Source organism: Hordeum vulgare, chromosome 7H, assembly GCF_904849725.1.
Source record: "Hordeum vulgare subsp. vulgare chromosome 7H, MorexV3_pseudomolecules_assembly, whole genome shotgun sequence".
Classification (NCBI taxonomy): Eukaryota; Viridiplantae; Streptophyta; class Magnoliopsida; order Poales; family Poaceae; genus Hordeum; species Hordeum vulgare.
Window position 1 is genome coordinate 596,923,590 of NC_058524.1, and position 16,318 is coordinate 596,939,907.

Consider the following 16,318-nt stretch of genomic DNA (forward strand, 5'->3'; position numbering starts at 1 on the left):
TGGCGGCAGTAGCCCCAACATCGCGGAGTGACAGCGACCGTCGCCGTTGTGGCAAATAGGCGCGAACTCGGCGACGCGGGCCGCTTAGTGCTCGGCACGCACGCGGTGAGCGTCAGCCATTGAGTTGGCGAAGCTGGAGCCAAAATGGAGCAGGAACACAGCGCATCCCTACCCCGCATGCCAAATATCAGAATCGGGGCTCCAGGGACCGAAGAGGTTCGAACTCTGGTGTGCGCGGGTTCTCCCGCCCTACTCTAGTTCGCGACCTTACGGAGACACTCCAGCGTGTTGGGTCTAAGGAAGAAGAATAGCGAACATGACAGTTTACCCAGGTTTGGGCCAGCTCATGGTGTAAAACTCTACTCCTACTTGTGTGGATTGCTTGAGGGTGAGAGAGAGAGATAGTACAAGGGTCAGTTCTTCCTAGTGTTGGGGTTGATCCCTTCTACGGTGGCAGCCTGCCCTCTCTTACACTGACCACGGTCCTCTTCCCTCGGAAACAAGGCGGGAAGGGTTGCCACAACGACCAGTTTGAAGGGGGACAAGACTGCAGCCTACCCTGACAAAAGTGGTCTTCGCCTGCAAAAGCTTCCTGCCATGACGCGTTGGTGGGCTCGGGGTTGACCTCCGCCTTGGCGATCCTCCCGTCATAGTCTTCTTGCACTGAAGGGGAAACCTTTAGGGATTGCTTTGGGAACTGGCGGTGGCCCTGCTCCCTTAGCACAAAAAAGGACAACCTTCTCATCCGTTTCCTGCTGGCACGCCTCCTGTTGTCGCTTGGCATAACGTGCATCACCCACGTGACATGCAGGACCATGCGACTTCGCCGAGCCCAGTGTCAGTAACGTTGTGACGTTTGATACACACAAGGTATTCCTCCGGTGTCAGTGAGTTATATGATCTCATGGTCATAGAAATAAATACTTGACATGCAGAAAACAATAGCAATAAAATGACACGATCAATATGCTACGTTCATAGTTTGGGTCTAGTCCATCACATGATTCTCCTAATGATGTGATCCAGTTATCAAGTGACAACACTTTGCATATGGTTAGAAAACCTTAACCATCCTTGATCAACTGGCTAGTCAACTAGAGGCTTACTAGGGACATTGTTTTGTCTATATATCCACATATGTATCTTTGCTTTCATTCAATACAATTATAGCATGGATAATAAACGATTATCTTGAAACATGAAATATAATAATAACTATTTTATCATTGCCTCTAGGGCATATTTCCAACACTTTTGTCCGTTTGGGTCGTCCGTCCGTCTAGCGGACATGAGGCGGACACGCGCGGCCTGTGGACGAACCCAACGCACGAGATGCAAAAAAGCGGACGACCCCGCCCTGTTGTTCCTTTCGCTCTCTCCCAGGGCCAACGCTAGCATCACTGCCGACCTGCGCGTGCTCAGGGCCGGGCCGCACCTCGCGGGGACGGCCGAGCGCATGCCTCCCTCGCGTTGCCGGACCGGATGGCCGAGATCGATCCCGACACGCATCTGGCGCGAGCACGAGTCCCCTAGAGGAACGAACCTCCCTCCGCCCCTCGCCCCCGCCCATCGTTATAAACGACGGCGTACGCACCAGAGGCAGCCCAACCCAGCCCCCTTCGCCCCGCCTCGCCTTGAACACATCGCCAGTGGAGCAGCCAACGAACCACAGCCGACGCTCGATCCGTCCGCCCGTTCGTCGACATGGGCCTGAAGGTACGAGATGCACGCGCATAAATCCACTGCTTCCTCTCCCCCTCTCGATCTCGCGCTGCTCTGTCGCGCGACCGTCGCGCCCCCACACCACATGTAGCGGCCTTGGGGAGTGGCGGACCGCTGATAGGTGGGACCAGGGCGGACACGAGAGGGGAGGAGCGGACGACGGGAGCGCCCAGTTTTGTCCGTCACGGATCCATTTATAACCTAATTTTGCTTCCAGTTTAGATCGGGATGGACAACAAGCGAACACCAGACGGACACGCGCGTTCATTTGGGTCATCCCTTGGACCAGTTTTTGTGTCGAATGACCCAAACGAATAAAATGAATAAAATGGATCGCTGAGTTGGATTGCTCTAAAAGGACCAAACACGACAAAGAAAAACATGGCCACTATCTCCGCACAACAGAATCACACAGTCACACCGCCATCATAAAGAAAAAGCGGTGCGGTGCGGTGCGGCTGCGGCGCGGCGGCTCCTCCCCATTCCCCGAGTTCCGACCGGCCACCGAGACACGGACACACACACACACACACACCCCGCGGCTCCGACCAACCATGGCCGCCGCCTCCTCCTCCGCCCTCGCGTCGCCGCGCACCGCGCGCCAGCTCGTCGACGCCCTCACGGCGCACCTCTCCCTCTACCACGCCTCCAACCCTAGCAGCCCCTCCGCCTCCGCCTCCCCCTCCCCGCGCGCCGCGATCCTGCGCTGGCTGGCCGCGCTCCCGCCGCCGGCGCGCGCGGCGGCCTGCACGGCCCTCCTGCCCCCGTCCGCCTCGGCCGCGCTCCTCTCCATGCTCCGCCGCCTCCGCCTCCGCGGCCACTCCTCCTTCTTCGTCCTCGCCGACCCGGCCCCCTCCGACCCCTCATCCCCCACCGTCCTCTCGCGCCTCTCCCGGGGCCTCCTCGCGCGCGCCGCCGCCGCCTCCCGCGCGCACGACCTGCTCTTCTCCCGCGCGCTCCTCTTCACCGCCACCCCCGCCTCCCCGACCCCCGATGCGCTCACGCTCGCCGAGCCCCTCCTGGCCGACCTCGACGCCTTCGTCGCCGCCATGGACGAGATCTCCGCCGGGGCCTTCCTCCGCGCAGGCGCCGGCGACGGCGAGCTGGATTTAACCGCATTGGCGTCCCAGGACTTCCCCGAGCTGCCCTGGCTGAAAGCCAAGGGGTACTACGTGATCGAGGAGCTCGTCGCCAACTGGGTCGAGATCGCGCTGCGGATGTCCTGGGCGGCGGCCGGGGGAGGCGGCGCTGGGGGGAAGAAGGCGCTGAGGGTCGGGAGGTGCGTCAAGGAGAAGGCCGGGCTCGCCTCCACGGCCTTCTGGAGGGAGAAGGGGTATGTGGACTGGTGGATGCGGCTGGAGCCCCGGGTGAGAGCAAGGATCACGGGAGCCTTCTTCGGGAAGAGTGCCAAGGCGCTGGTAATATGCCCTCCCGCACTGCGTTTCGACATGTTTTTTCGTTCATGGCTATGGAGTTCCATGGTCGATGCTTGTCTCAGTTGTATGTATGCATTTAATTTCAGGCTATATAGCTTGTACATGCAAAGTGCAAAGTTTTATCTGTTAGTAACACATTTGCTTCTTATTGTACATGACTGTATGAATTGTGTTGCTATCTGGTCTAATTAGGATGTATAGGTGAGTTAAATAGGACTAATTTTCGTTTTATGGGGTGGTAGAGGCAGCATCCATGTATTCTGGGTAGCTAATTGCCATTTTTGCATGGAAAGAAGTAATGTTGGCTGAATGTGCTTGAGGAAGAAAAACACAAAAGTGATGGGAATTGCATGCCTAGAATGTTATTCACTTATTGTCATCATATTTGAAATCAGCTGTTTTAAGTAAAGTAGACTCTGAGAAAAACCTTCCAGAAAAAGCTAAACAGCACAAATATACTGCCCTTGGATCCATGATTTAATTGTGCAGCGTTCTGTCTGGGAGGCTCTAGTGGAGGATGGATTGGAAGATTATGTTAGTTATTTAAGAAAAGAGTGAGTTCACTGATATATTTTGTCAGATAACAAAAGACTCACCCTTAATGCTTTACATATTGTTTTGGAAAGATCATATCAAACATTCTAGCATTCTGCTTATGTAATGCATGTTTAGAGGGTGGAAATGACTTTTTGCTAAAATATCGGCACTTGCATAATTAAACTATTTGGCAAACGACGGATTGACTTTGCTTGCCAAAATGTGCATTCTTTTGTGAATTACAAGCATAGACGCTCCATACACTCTTTCATAACCAATGCATCAGGGATGATTATCATGTTGCTGTTACTAGGTTGAACAAACCAAAGATCTGATCACAAACCAATCATTTATTGAAAACAACTTTGAGTCCTTGTTGACTCAAATGGTTTGCTTTTCGTAAATCCTGTGTAGGAGTGCTTTTAATAATAGATTCCACAATAGGTTCGACCACAAGTAGGTTACTTTTGGCCTGGACAATTTAGTGTGTCCTACCCACAGTTCTCCTCTAGCTTATGTGTAAACTTTCATTTTCATTATTGATTTGTTTGTCTTTCTTGGGCAATCAGATACATGCAGGTTGACAAATTGGTCGTCCTTTTATCAAAATCCCGATTCAGTGTTTCTTTTAAATACCGACTGAAGATATTGCTATCCTGAATATGCTAATTGCTTATGTTGACCAGCCTGCTGACACGGTGTACACGAACAATCATCTCTTTTTGCCACCCCATACCTTCTTGTTTTACATACCGCTAATGTTGGGAAGAGGATCACTGAAGTTGTGTCATTGGTGTGCAGTTAATCTGAGGAAGTTGCTATGCCAAGCATATTTAAGTCACATACTAATAGCTCAAGTTTGCAGGCTAATGAGATTGGAGGATCAGATGTTGCTTCTAGCGATTCTGGATCATTTATTGCAGACAGTTTGTATGGATGTACACGGCAGTCTTTTTTCAGAAAGAATCAACCTGGTTGCGGCGATGTTGCAAGCATTCTGTCTTGTAAAAAGAAGCCTGCTTTTGCTAAAGAATTAAAAAGATTGCTAGTGCTTCAGGAGATAGTGTGTTTAAAGAGCAATATTACTTACTGTGGCGGTGATGCAATCTTTCTCACTTCATTAATGTCAGCTGGCACTGTTGCTGACAATATACTCATGAGATTACGAAGACTTCTCATGGTGGTGTCGACGGAAAGTATAAATTTGGAACTCATTGGGGATGGAGCATCAAATAATACAAAAAAGAATGTTGAAAAGACAAGTGCAGGTTCTCGAAAAGGGAAGAAGAAGTCTAGTAGCTCGAAAAAGCTAGCAGCGTCTTCCAAGTCATCTAAGGTATAGCTCATTCATGCCTTTCTTCCTATAGTTTGTTATCGGCACGGGGCTGTATACTTCAACAAGCAAGTTAGCTTGTTTAACTTACGGGCTCTTTTCCAGGACAATGGAGGCAGTAGCACAGAAACCCGAAGTTCTAGGATTGTGTCAAAGTCAAACCAGCAGACTCCATCTGTTCGATGCACTATTATTGGACCTGCTTCTGTAGAAACTCCTTGCAAAGAAATTGCATCAATACCAAAGGCGGTAAGCATATTTTAGCACAATCCTACTTTGTGTTTGTTAAGTCATGACTTACGAGTGGCATACTTTTTATTTTAGGAGCAGGCCATCAGGTTGGTTGACTGTAATAATCAGTGTAACAAAAAGAAAAACAAACGTAAAGGGAAAGCAAAATTCTCTGATCTTATGAGAGCTGAGAACCCTGGACCTGGCAAATTGAAGACAACTGCTGCTCATGTTGCTACAGAAGCCTCGCATAAATCTGCCGAAGCAGTAGATGCCCCACCGCGTGTCCCATCTCATGGGAATACTTCCAGTAATGACATCCCTCAAGCAGCGGGTTGCTCTGAGTCTTCAAGTATCTTTGATGGAACTGAAGAAAAAGGCATCAAAAGCAGCAGAAAACTGGAAGATACCTTATGTTCTTCTACGGTTATCTCATCAGTAACCACAGAGTATTGTCAGAGTGCACAAGAACCTGCCAACTTCAGTGTGAATGAGCAGAGCTCATCACACACTAGTCTAAATGAATCCATGGTCCAACCATCTTTATGTTCACCTTCCAGCAGTGATAATGTTTTATCTGGTAATCCATGCAGAAACTTTGCTGACTCCTTGGTAAGAACTGCACAGGATAAGACTGGCTGTGATATAACACAGGGAGCTTTGCATGGACTTCCTCCTGGCGTTGGTAAAGGATACGGGAAACAAGTGGATCATAACTCTGTAGTGACAACCGACAAACTTTTACCATCAGTCATTCCTGCCAACATTCTCCAAAGTGCTATAAGCGACAATAGTACGACAGTGAAGAATGGTGTAGATGAATACTATGCATTCAACCGGAACCTACTAGGAGGAACATCATACGAGTGGCCTAGTGTAGCACCCCATTTTGTATCACCTGAAATGCAACAGCGCCCTGCTGCAGCAGACAGGTTGCATCTTGACGTTGGTTACAGATGGCCTACTCAATTTGACCAACCTTTCATTCCTGCCAACCATCAGGTGAGAAGCTCACCAGTTGAAGCTGGATGCAATCAAATGTTATCTTCCCTGTCAGTGCCCTTAAGTTTTGATTGGCCTCCTGTTTTCAGAGGTTATGGTAAATTGACTCAAAATGCTGCTTTAAGTTATGATCCGGTATTTGCCCCACATATGCAGTCTTCTGCATGGCCTGGGTTTCCTGCTCAACTAATTCAGAGAGGTGGCATTTGCAGTGAAAAAGATAGGAAATATTTTAGTGATAGTGACCCAAGAAACACATCAGATGTTGGGGATGATACTGAAAGCTATTGGTTTTCTGAAGAAGAATCAGATGGCCGCGCAACTTCTGGAAGAGATATTAATCAATATTTTGGCGGAGGTGTGATGTATTGGAGTCCTGCAGAACATGCCGGAACAGGCTTCTCTAGGCCACCATCTCTTAGTTCAGATGACAGTGCTTGGGCATGGCATGAGGCAGATGTTAGTCGAGTTGTTGACGATCTGGCTATTGGGATTCCATCATCAACATATAATCCAAATGGTGCATCGTCACCACCATCCAGCCCAAGCCCATTCTGTTCCCAGAATGAAACTTCTGATCCTTCCCCTCAGCCTGCTTGTCACTCAGTGGCAGGGAATGACATCAACAGTGAAGCTTCACATTCTCCATCTTCCATGCAAGACAGTCCTGAAGATAAGACTACTTCGGCTGTAAAGGGTCCATCTTGTGCCAGTGAAATAGTAAAGGGGGATACATTACCATATGCAATGCTGCGGCCAATAGTTGTTTCTAATATATCACGAAGGCTATCAAGATCTGACTTTAGGGGTGGTCATGATCATAGGAGCCCATGCGTGTCTTCGACCAGGAGGGATATACCTCTTGTAAGAAGACCTCCATCGCCAGTATTACTTAGTGTTCCTCGCATGCCTCGGCCACCTCCTCCTTCTCCTGTTGGAGAGTCAAGAAAACGTGGATTCCCAATTGTTAGATCTGGCAGTTCAAGCCCGCGGCATTGGGGGATGAGAAGTTTGTTTTCTGATGATAAAATTTTGAATAGAGCTCAGTTTTGCTTGGATGGCCCTGAAGTCGTATGGCCTTCATGGGTGAATAAAGGCACTTCTACTGGTACACTGGTACAATCAATTGAGGATACTGTCTTGCAGGACCACCTTGTTAAGATTTCACAACTTTCACGTGATCAACATGTAAGGAAGTAATTTCTATTCTTCTATTACTATCAAGTATTTTTTATGCGTTCCTGACACATGTTTTTGCAGCCTGATGTTGCAGTTCCTCTGCAGCCACCTGATATGTTAAATGGTTCGCCTCACAAGGCGTCCCTTTCTTTGATGCACAATGCTCTACATGAAGAGATCGATCAATTCTGTAAGCAGGTATTCTCCCTTACCTCCTGCCTTTTGCATCATCACAACCTTCATGAATGTGCGCTATAAATCATTACTCATTACTTCGATGCCAAGTAATTGCATGCCGTGCCTTAGTTTGTGCACGTGAAATTCCTCCTTTGGTGGGTGTTGATGCTATTCATTATACTTGCAAGGTTGCTGCTGCGAATCTGGTGACGAAGCCCTATATAAATTGGGCTGTCAAAAGGGTCACACGGTGCCTGCAAGTTCTCTGGCCTCGCTCGCGTACAAATCTATTTGGCTCAAATGCCACTGGTTTGGCCCTTCCAACTAGTGATGTAGATCTCGTTGTTTCTCTACCCCCAGTCCGAAATCTGGTGAGTTGCATGACCATCAACACAACATAGTAGAACAAATGCAGTTGTCTTCGTGCCATCATGGAACTAAATCTGAAGCTGTTTCCAGGAACCTATTAAAGAAGCTGGAATTTTGGAAGGCCGCAATGGCATTAAGGAAACATGCCTCCAGGTAATGCATGTGGGCTAGTAGATTTTTCGCACCCTGGATTCTTTAATAGGTGAATGACCTATTATCAGATTTGAACATCAAAATTTTCTAAACAAATATTGAGATGTTAACAGTTGATTTTATCTATGTGTTTTTTCTTACACTATGCTCCTTTCATGGTTTCACCATTGCTGCAACAATATACGGCACTGTTTCTTGTTAGAATTAACATAGGAAATAAGTGAAGCATTAAATGCTTTCTTTTTTTGTTGCTATATGCCTTGTGAGTTGCTACAGATATGCCTTCTGACTTGCTACAGATATGTTCTGGATAAGTTTAACTTTAAGTTGTCTACTTGTTTGTATATCTTTGCGGGTCATGGTAAGTTACGGACTTTTGGCATTGAACGTTTACTTAGCAATAATTCTCTTACTATATTTTGTACATAACGCCCATGTTTACTTACAATGCATAAATGCTTATATGCTGAAAGGAAAAAATAAAGCTGATCTTCACAGGTCTTTTTTGTTTTTCTTTAGCATGCAGCAAGGTGCCTTGGAAATCAGGACTGGGTTAGGAGTGATTCCCTCAAAACGATTGAAAACACAGCAGTAAGTCATAATCCCCTTTAGTTTGCTGGTTTGCCAGCTAGTTTTCATTTTCCTCATTTTTCATCATTTAAAATTGCAGATACCTGTGATCATGCTTGTAGCCCAAGTACCTTGTGACACAAATATGTCCAATGAGTACCCTTCTGTTCTGGATAGCTCACAAGAAATTTCAGTCAATGTGCTTGGGGAGCAAGGGAGCCCTTCTCGTTCTGACAATTCTAGTTCAGAAGGCAGCAATGCGCTTGCGGGCTCAAAAATGAATAAGGATGATTATGATGCTGTGCGGTCAATTCGTCTTGATATAAGTTTCAAATCACCATCCCACACAGGACTTCAGACTACTGAGTTGGTAAAATCAAAAGCTACCATCAAATGGAATATTTTGAAGTAAAATATGTTCTGCCTTGTTTCTATTTGTTGGTTTAAAGTCAGCCTTTATGAAAAGGTTTTGTTTCTGAGATGTTCGATCACAGTTCCGTAGTTTTGCATCATTATCTTCAGTTTACTGTAACAGACAATTGCCTGTCAAAAAAAAAATGTAACAGAAAATCAACCTCTATCTAAGTATCACTGTATATTTTGAACAATTAATCGTGAGCATTACATGGTCATGTAATAAAAGTACAAATATAGTATAATGTGGAATGCTTAATGGGTAATTGGGTATGATTAAGTACATACTTAGTTGGTACCTATCTCTTTGTAGTCATAAATTAGTGCCTCATGTATCCGCTCTATGTAAGATTGCAGTTCAGTATTGTAATAATCTGTGTGTGAAGCGTGATCTTAATTCAAATTGTATATACCAATTGTACATAAATTTGTTGCCACACTTAAGTCGCATCATGTCAATCGTACACAGTTCAAATTATCATCATTGCTCTTGGTTCTTATCAGTTATAACATGTTCAAAAGCACTAATGTTTTCCCATTAAAAAGTACTACCTTCGTATCAAAATATAAGACATTTTTGCCTACAGAACGTCTTATATTTTGGTACGGAGGTAATAGTAATGTTTTCTTGTTGATGATTATATACATGTCGCCTCAAATGATCCTAAGGATGAGATAAATGATGGTTCTGGTGTGATTTCTGATTTTTTATGCTGTCATGGTGATGGTTGAACTAAAGAAAAAGAGATGCTGGAAGGCAACATTTATAAGGTTTTGGATTTGTTTAGTATGTAGTGTTCAGTACCACCACAATCACTTAGTTTCTTTCTCAAGGGCAAGTCTTGTACACATGAATGGCCAACTAGCTAGCTGCTTGGTTGGTTGAACCATGGTCTAACTACATGGTACTGCCACATGCTTTGGTGCCCTTGACATTGTGCTTGAAAGTCATGAATACAAAATTTTCAGGACTAAAATTAGAGATCCAAGTTTGCCGCTCTTATTCACCTTTTTGCTTATCTTGCTACAGGTTGGTGAGCTGACTCAGCAATTTCCTGCGGCTTTACCCCTTGCCTTAATCATGAAGAAGTTTTTGGCAGATCGTAGTTTGGACCACCCATATTCGGGTGGTCTAAGCTCTTACTGTTTGGTATGTAGCTTTTCATAATACTCGTGTGATTTCTTTTCGTGTTGATTTGACTCAAGTTTGTTTGCACTGGATAACTTCTTTATGTTTACCTAAATGCTCTCCAGATCATTCCTTCTGAGTTAGTAATGACTAAAATATCTTCCTTAATTTTAGTAGGAAATTTTCTTGTTAATTTTATCAGGGTTGGTCACACTTGAATGTTCTATACTTTTGATGGTTTGTCTGGATCAAACCTTTTAATCAGATAATTTTTTCCGTCAGATAATGTGCCCTTATAGTGTCTGCTAATGTATGTCTAACAGCATTACAAGCACGTTTCCGAGCTAACTTGTATTTTCTTATATATTTTCATCTTTGGATAACATACTTGATGCTTACATTTCATGTTAGCATATTATATTTATTAATGACATTAACTCTTGAGATGACCTGTGAAAATAACTTCATCTTTTAATATCCTTCGCAGGTGTTGTTAATCACTCGTTTTCTTCAGCATGAACATCATCTTGGTCGGCCTATTAACCAAGTAAGTTGCACATCTTGAATTGTATAGCTCAGTTGGAATCTACACTAATTTCCCCTTGGTTACTCTATCCTGTTTCGGTGAGATATTTGTTTCTGTATAATATATTACATTTTAGTGATCGGCTCACATGTATGTAGATATTTGGCCATCTTTGAGTTTCATACTTCAGTAGTAGCAATGGAAAAATAAAAATTTATCCCTTGCCCCTCTTCTTAGCAAGTTCATATTTTTATTGTAAATTGCCACTAATGCTACAGTTTTGCTGTCTTCTGTTTGGCAGAATCTAGGGAGCCTTTTGATGGATTTCCTGTATTTTTTTGGGTAAGTGAGTATGTATGAACACTTTATTGTATAAAACACAAGGGAAAAGATGAGTGCCTGATGTAGAAAAAGCGTGTAAAGTATGCTAGAATGACTACAGGACCCTTGTGTATGATTTCTCTTTTGGGACAGCTAAATTAGCAATATATTGGTGCATCTGACCTCTAACCGCTTTCAAACATTCTGGATGACAGGAATGTGTTTGATCCACGCCATATGCGTATTTCCATCCAAGGAAGTGGAATTTATTTGAACCGAGAAAGAGGGCACAGGTAATAAAAGTCTTTATCTCAGTAATACATCGTTTATGTATGTCACCTTCTGCCTATGTTAAATTTTCACATTGTGGATTTTGCAGCATTGATCCAATTCATATCGATGACCCTCTTTGCCCTGCTAACAATGTGGGCCGGAATTGTTTCCGGATCCACCAATGCATCAAGGTTGGTTGAAATTATCTTTTCTGAACTGCTTGAATCCATCTTTTTGCTATCTAGAGCGTTTTGGACTTGTGGCAACACCGTTTTCTATTATTATGCTCTTAATCTCGGTATTGAAATTTAGTCTTTGCACGGCGCTAGTACTAATGCGTTCTTTGTTTGGCCTTTGAAGATATAAATACCCATCCAGCAAATCACGGATCAATAAGTCTTACTGGTATTTTCTGATGCTTTTCATGGCAGGCTTTTGCTGATGCTTTTGCAGTTCTAGAGAACGAGTTACTGCAGTTCACTGCAGAATGTAACATGCCTGCATCATCATTCAGCCTACTGAAGAAAATAATTCCAAGTATTGATTCTAATGAGTTGTAGCAATGAAAAGAACCTGTGATTCCACAAGCTACAGCAAGTGTTGGGTTGGAATGGCCTTTGCTGTGTTACTACTGCAGCTGGTGGAAAAGAAGGTCAGTAGAGATAAATTTCCAAGCTGGTCTTAATTCTAGGTTACTTTCTTTTTTCTGTTGTACTCCCTCCGTCTCATAATATAGGATGTCTTTGCAAGCTGCTTTAGCTTGCAGAAATGTCTTATATTGTGGGACGGAGGGAGTACATCGTAATAGTAGTCCTGTGAGTTTTTAGCGCTAGTAGGTGCGAAAACACTGATAGAAAAATGTTCATATTCAAATTTTCTGTTTAGTGCAGGCTTGTTTGATGGTATGATGCCCCAGCTGCCCTCCTCTCGCCTCTGGCTGCTTAGAACGAGAGACCGTTAATTGAGGTATCATGCTGAATTGGATGATTCAAGAGCAAGATGGGGATGCACTCTGCACACAGAAGGTACTGTACCTGTCACTTGTGTAACGTGAACTCATGTAATCGCTTTATAAGTCTATGCAAATTTCATCCGCTTATACCATGAACGATAGATCCTGAACCTCGTGCCGGTGGTATGTGCTGCCAAGGATGCGGAAATGGACTTGCCTAATGATGTGTGATGCCAGACCTATAAGGTCACAGAGGAGCAGTACAGCAGATCCGCACAGAACTCCGGATCTGGAGGAGCAGCATGCATGATATGCTCTAGCAGAGGCTCTACATGTTTTCTGAATCATCTGTTCTCTGAACCTTAGAAAACGCTGAAGAAAGCAAGAGCAAAATCCATATGGAGCGCCGAGTCCTTCATGCTTTTGGCACTCCGCATCAGCTTGTGGAACAGAACAGGAAATGGAGAAATGCTACAGAGGAGGTTACCTCTGTTATGAAACAAAGAATGAATTGGCTCCTACATGTGGCTCGTACCAGGCTTGTACTGGAAGTGGCGAAGTGGTGGTTCTCCCGCGGAGTAAGATTGCTCCCCGAACACACCAGGAGGGTAACTGCGAACATTACTGCCGTGATCTTGAGTCCCAGATTCTAAGTTGCAGTTACTCGCCAACGCGATTGCGGAGTTACTCTTCTTCAGAGAAAAGTCGGAGCAATCTTTAGAGCATCAGGAGGTCAGGTGACGGCGTTGGCTCGTCTTACAAAAGCATACTTTGTTTCCTGCAGCCGATGAGTTTCAAGTTACCGCTTTTGTAGTTCATGCAGCCGATGAGATTTAAGTTACCGCTTTTCCAACACAAATTCGTCACTAGTATGTTCTTAACTTCTTGTTGTACTGATGTTCTTTCGTTTTGTTTCGTGTGCAAGTATTGATTAATATAATTACTAATTACCTTCCTTGATGAATGCTTGCAGTTTTTTGTCACTTGATTTGTTCACAGCTCCTTGACTAAGTAGTGAACCGTTTTTGATTTCTCTGTCCGAAATTATTCACAAAATTAAGTATACTTTGAAAAAAATTACACATGTAGACGTCAAGTGTAACATGCGCACTTGCATTTCTTCTTTCCGAAGTACAAATATTTGTGGCAAGAGGACAATCATCATAGGCTAGCAAAGCCATATTAAGCGCAGAACTTTATTTATTGCACCTGCATTTCTTCTTTCCGAAGTACAAATATTGGTGGCATCGATGGGAATGCGCTTCCTTTGAACATGTCATCCATTTCTTTCTCTTCTTGCATTGCCTTCCCAATATCGATGCTGCATTTCTTTCTCTTCTTGCATTGCCTTCCCAATATCGATGCTGTCCAATGTGTCTTCATTGGGGTCGTCATCGTTGTCACTTGAGATATCATCCCTTTCATGATCAGGAATTAGCTCGTTTCTGACAGAGTTGCTGCAGCTCGCTTCGCTTGTTAGCTGCGGGGGCGCCATCACTGTTAGAGGTCCAATCCATCACTACTTCTTGAATGTTGTTGCCTCCCTTTATTCTGTCAACTTCACGAATGCTGTTGTTATCTGTTTCTCTGGTATCCGTAAACCTAAGGACTTGCACTCCTTCCACCTCAACATTTTTGCTATCGCAATAGCCGTCCCTGTATACTACTTGCTCCTCTGCAGATTGTTTTCCCTTTAAGGGTGGCTAAAGGAATCTTGCAGTTATTTGACTCATCTGTCGTGCCCCGTCCCTGTATACTACTTGCTCCTTTGCAGGTTGTTTTCCCTTAAGGGTGGCTAAAGGAATCTTGCAGTTATTTGACTCATCTGTCGTGCTCCCTGTGAAGTCCTGCACATGAAGGTTGAAAAAAATTAGATATTAGAGGCATCTGACACATTTACATCTTATTATATCATTTTGAAAGCTTTAAAACAGATGTAGAATAATGTAGCAGGATTTAGCAGTAAGTTTCTGACAGAAACATACGTGGTGTAAACCAAAAGCACAGATTTATGTCAGGTAAGATACACGGTTGTGGACGCACTAAATCCGCGTGCATGTGCATGTAAAAGGCACGTCCGTGCTTTTCTTTGCACTATACGATCAAAGAGGCACGACCATGCTTCTGCTTTCACTCTACAATCTAAAGCAGGATTTACATACAGAGAACATGGTCGTGTCGTCACCATTCTTTCCTCATGTCTGCACTCCTCAGCACATCTTGGCGACATCCTCCGTGCATTGGATATTTCGTTGACAATCTTGAATGCCATCGGAGATCCTCTGGAAGGACCTCATGCTGAACGCCAATGGCGATCCTTTGAATGGACCTTGCCTCATCATCGTTAAATTGTCACCAGTATATCCAATCTGTTGAAGCCTTTGTTCCTGGCGTGGACTGACGTGATCCCTATTATTTTCCTCGCAAGCCTATGGCACACGAAAAGACAAATAAATTTTATTGATTAAATTCGAATAACACAAGTCTTTGACATAATTCTTGCTTGATCGACGTTGCTATCACCTCTCCTTTATTCTCATGCCGCAGATCAGTAAAGATTCTTCCTCCAATTGCTGAGACACTGCTTCTATGGGCAACATTCAATGTTCCGACATCAACGATTCTTCTCTCTGAATCTTCAACACGACCGTCAGAAAAAACCACTCTATCGGATCAACTGCTCTCCGCGACCTTTAAGCATTAACAATTAGGTGCATATGAAGTGTTATTGTGTCTCAATATTTGTAAAACAAGAAGGCTGAGTTTTAAATTTTTTAATCGTTACCTGGACTGACTGATTGGTACGGTTTCTCTGTTGCAACTCTCGATTACAAACCAAAGTCCGGGACATTGCAGAAACATTTACTCTGCTGCCTAGAATACTCCTTTTAGCATTTGTCTGCTGCACAGTTCGTTCCTGAATTGCACGCTTACCGAGCACTTGTTTCTCAACCTTGACTACATTCACCCCAGCCCGTCTGGCATGTGCGTTCTGAACGTCATTTGCACTTTTTTTGTTATCCACTTGCAGCAGTTTCTTTTGCTTCCATCTATTAATCTTTAACTGCGGAGCACATAGATGGAACAGGGACACATTTACAGAACTCAACCAAGGATTTTTTTCTATATGTTATTAATGTCAACAGGTATAAGTTTGCATTATTCAATGGTGACACACTACGCCTTGAGAGTTTATGTAATGCCCCAAGTGTAACATTGCCATATTTGGAACCTTGCCATGTTTGGATCCATGATGTCATTCTAGGGAGTTATCATTTCATGTGTTATTTCATGTGGTCATGCCTTGTCTTCCCCTTTGCATTCATGCATCCATAGCATTCATCCATTCTTGTGTTGTTGTGGTGTTGATCTTAGGTGTGATTGTGATGAGTATGTGGTGTGTGATGTGATGTGCAAAGCTTGGGTTCCAACTTTGCTTATTTATCCAAAAGCTAGGTTTCAACTAAACCCTCCCTCTTTATTTTTTTCTTAAGCTCTAGATTTACTTGCCCACACCCTGTTTGAAAAAATGTAGATCTGTTAGAGTATTTGCTTGTGGATGTGGTGCTATGACTAGGGTGTTTTAAAACTTTGCTTAGTGGGGTTTATATTCACAAAACAGATTAAAATAATTCTGTTTTGTAAATATTTCTTTGCTCCAAAAATCCTCTTTTCATTTTATTTAGATAGGTCATTATTCCCTTATGACGAGGGGCATTTTTTTTGCAAGCCTAGATTTTCCTAGGAGTCTATTTTTGCTGTGGCTTTGATTTTAAATGGAAAAAACCCAAAGGGTTTTTCCCTCCCTTCTATTTGGCGCCACCCGAGTGGGCTTTCTCCCCTTGCTGGCCTAACTCTTCTTTCCCTCGCGCGGTAGCCCAGTCCCCCGTCCCTCTCCTGTTGACGCCGTCTCCTTCCTCCTCCTGCTTTCCGTCAGAGAAACAGAGAGAGAGCGAGAGAGAGGTCGACGCCGTGGCTTCACGGACGTCGAGGC

The 16,318-nt window shown here is 44.3% G+C and overlaps 1 protein-coding gene across 5 annotated transcripts; it reads left to right on the plus strand.

The window, feature by feature from the left end:
• The first annotated feature begins 2,494 nt into the window (after positions 1 to 2,494).
• On the plus strand, positions 2,495 to 13,307 carry LOC123412906. 5 transcript variants are annotated; one of them, XM_045105867.1, is made up of 17 exons: positions 2,495 to 3,140; positions 4,561 to 5,031; positions 5,134 to 5,277; positions 5,353 to 7,449; positions 7,522 to 7,638; positions 7,806 to 7,988; positions 8,077 to 8,139; positions 8,659 to 8,730; positions 8,810 to 9,079; positions 10,154 to 10,273; positions 10,740 to 10,799; positions 11,080 to 11,120; positions 11,315 to 11,392; positions 11,479 to 11,563; positions 11,804 to 12,024; positions 12,258 to 12,397; positions 12,487 to 13,307. In XM_045105867.1, exons 1-15 carry the CDS (start codon positions 2,514 to 2,516, stop codon positions 11,930 to 11,932), a joined length of 4,557 nt encoding a protein of 1,518 aa, XP_044961802.1. In that variant the 5' UTR covers positions 2,495 to 2,513; the 3' UTR covers positions 11,933 to 12,024; positions 12,258 to 12,397; positions 12,487 to 13,307. The 5 variants fall into 5 exon arrangements, with proteins under 5 accessions (XP_044961802.1, XP_044961799.1, XP_044961801.1 ...); XM_045105864.1 differs by having other exon boundaries at positions 12,263 to 12,397; XM_045105866.1 differs by having other exon boundaries at positions 12,263 to 12,397; positions 12,523 to 13,307.
• The last annotated feature ends 3,011 nt before the right edge of the window (positions 13,308 to 16,318 follow it).

Bases quoted from the DNA above. Each gene is read 5' to 3' on its own strand.
- LOC123412906 (XM_045105867.1), top strand. From the start codon at position 2,514: ATGCTCCGCCGCCTCCGCCTCCGCGGCCACTCCTCCTTCTTCGTCCTC. The intron at 7,639-7,805 runs GTATTCTCCCTT...TATACTTGCAAG, and splicing joins TCGATCAATTCTGTAAGCAG to GTTGCTGCTGCGAATCTGGT. The intron at 11,121-11,314 runs GTAAGTGAGTAT...TCTGGATGACAG, and splicing joins GATTTCCTGTATTTTTTTGG to GAATGTGTTTGATCCACGCC.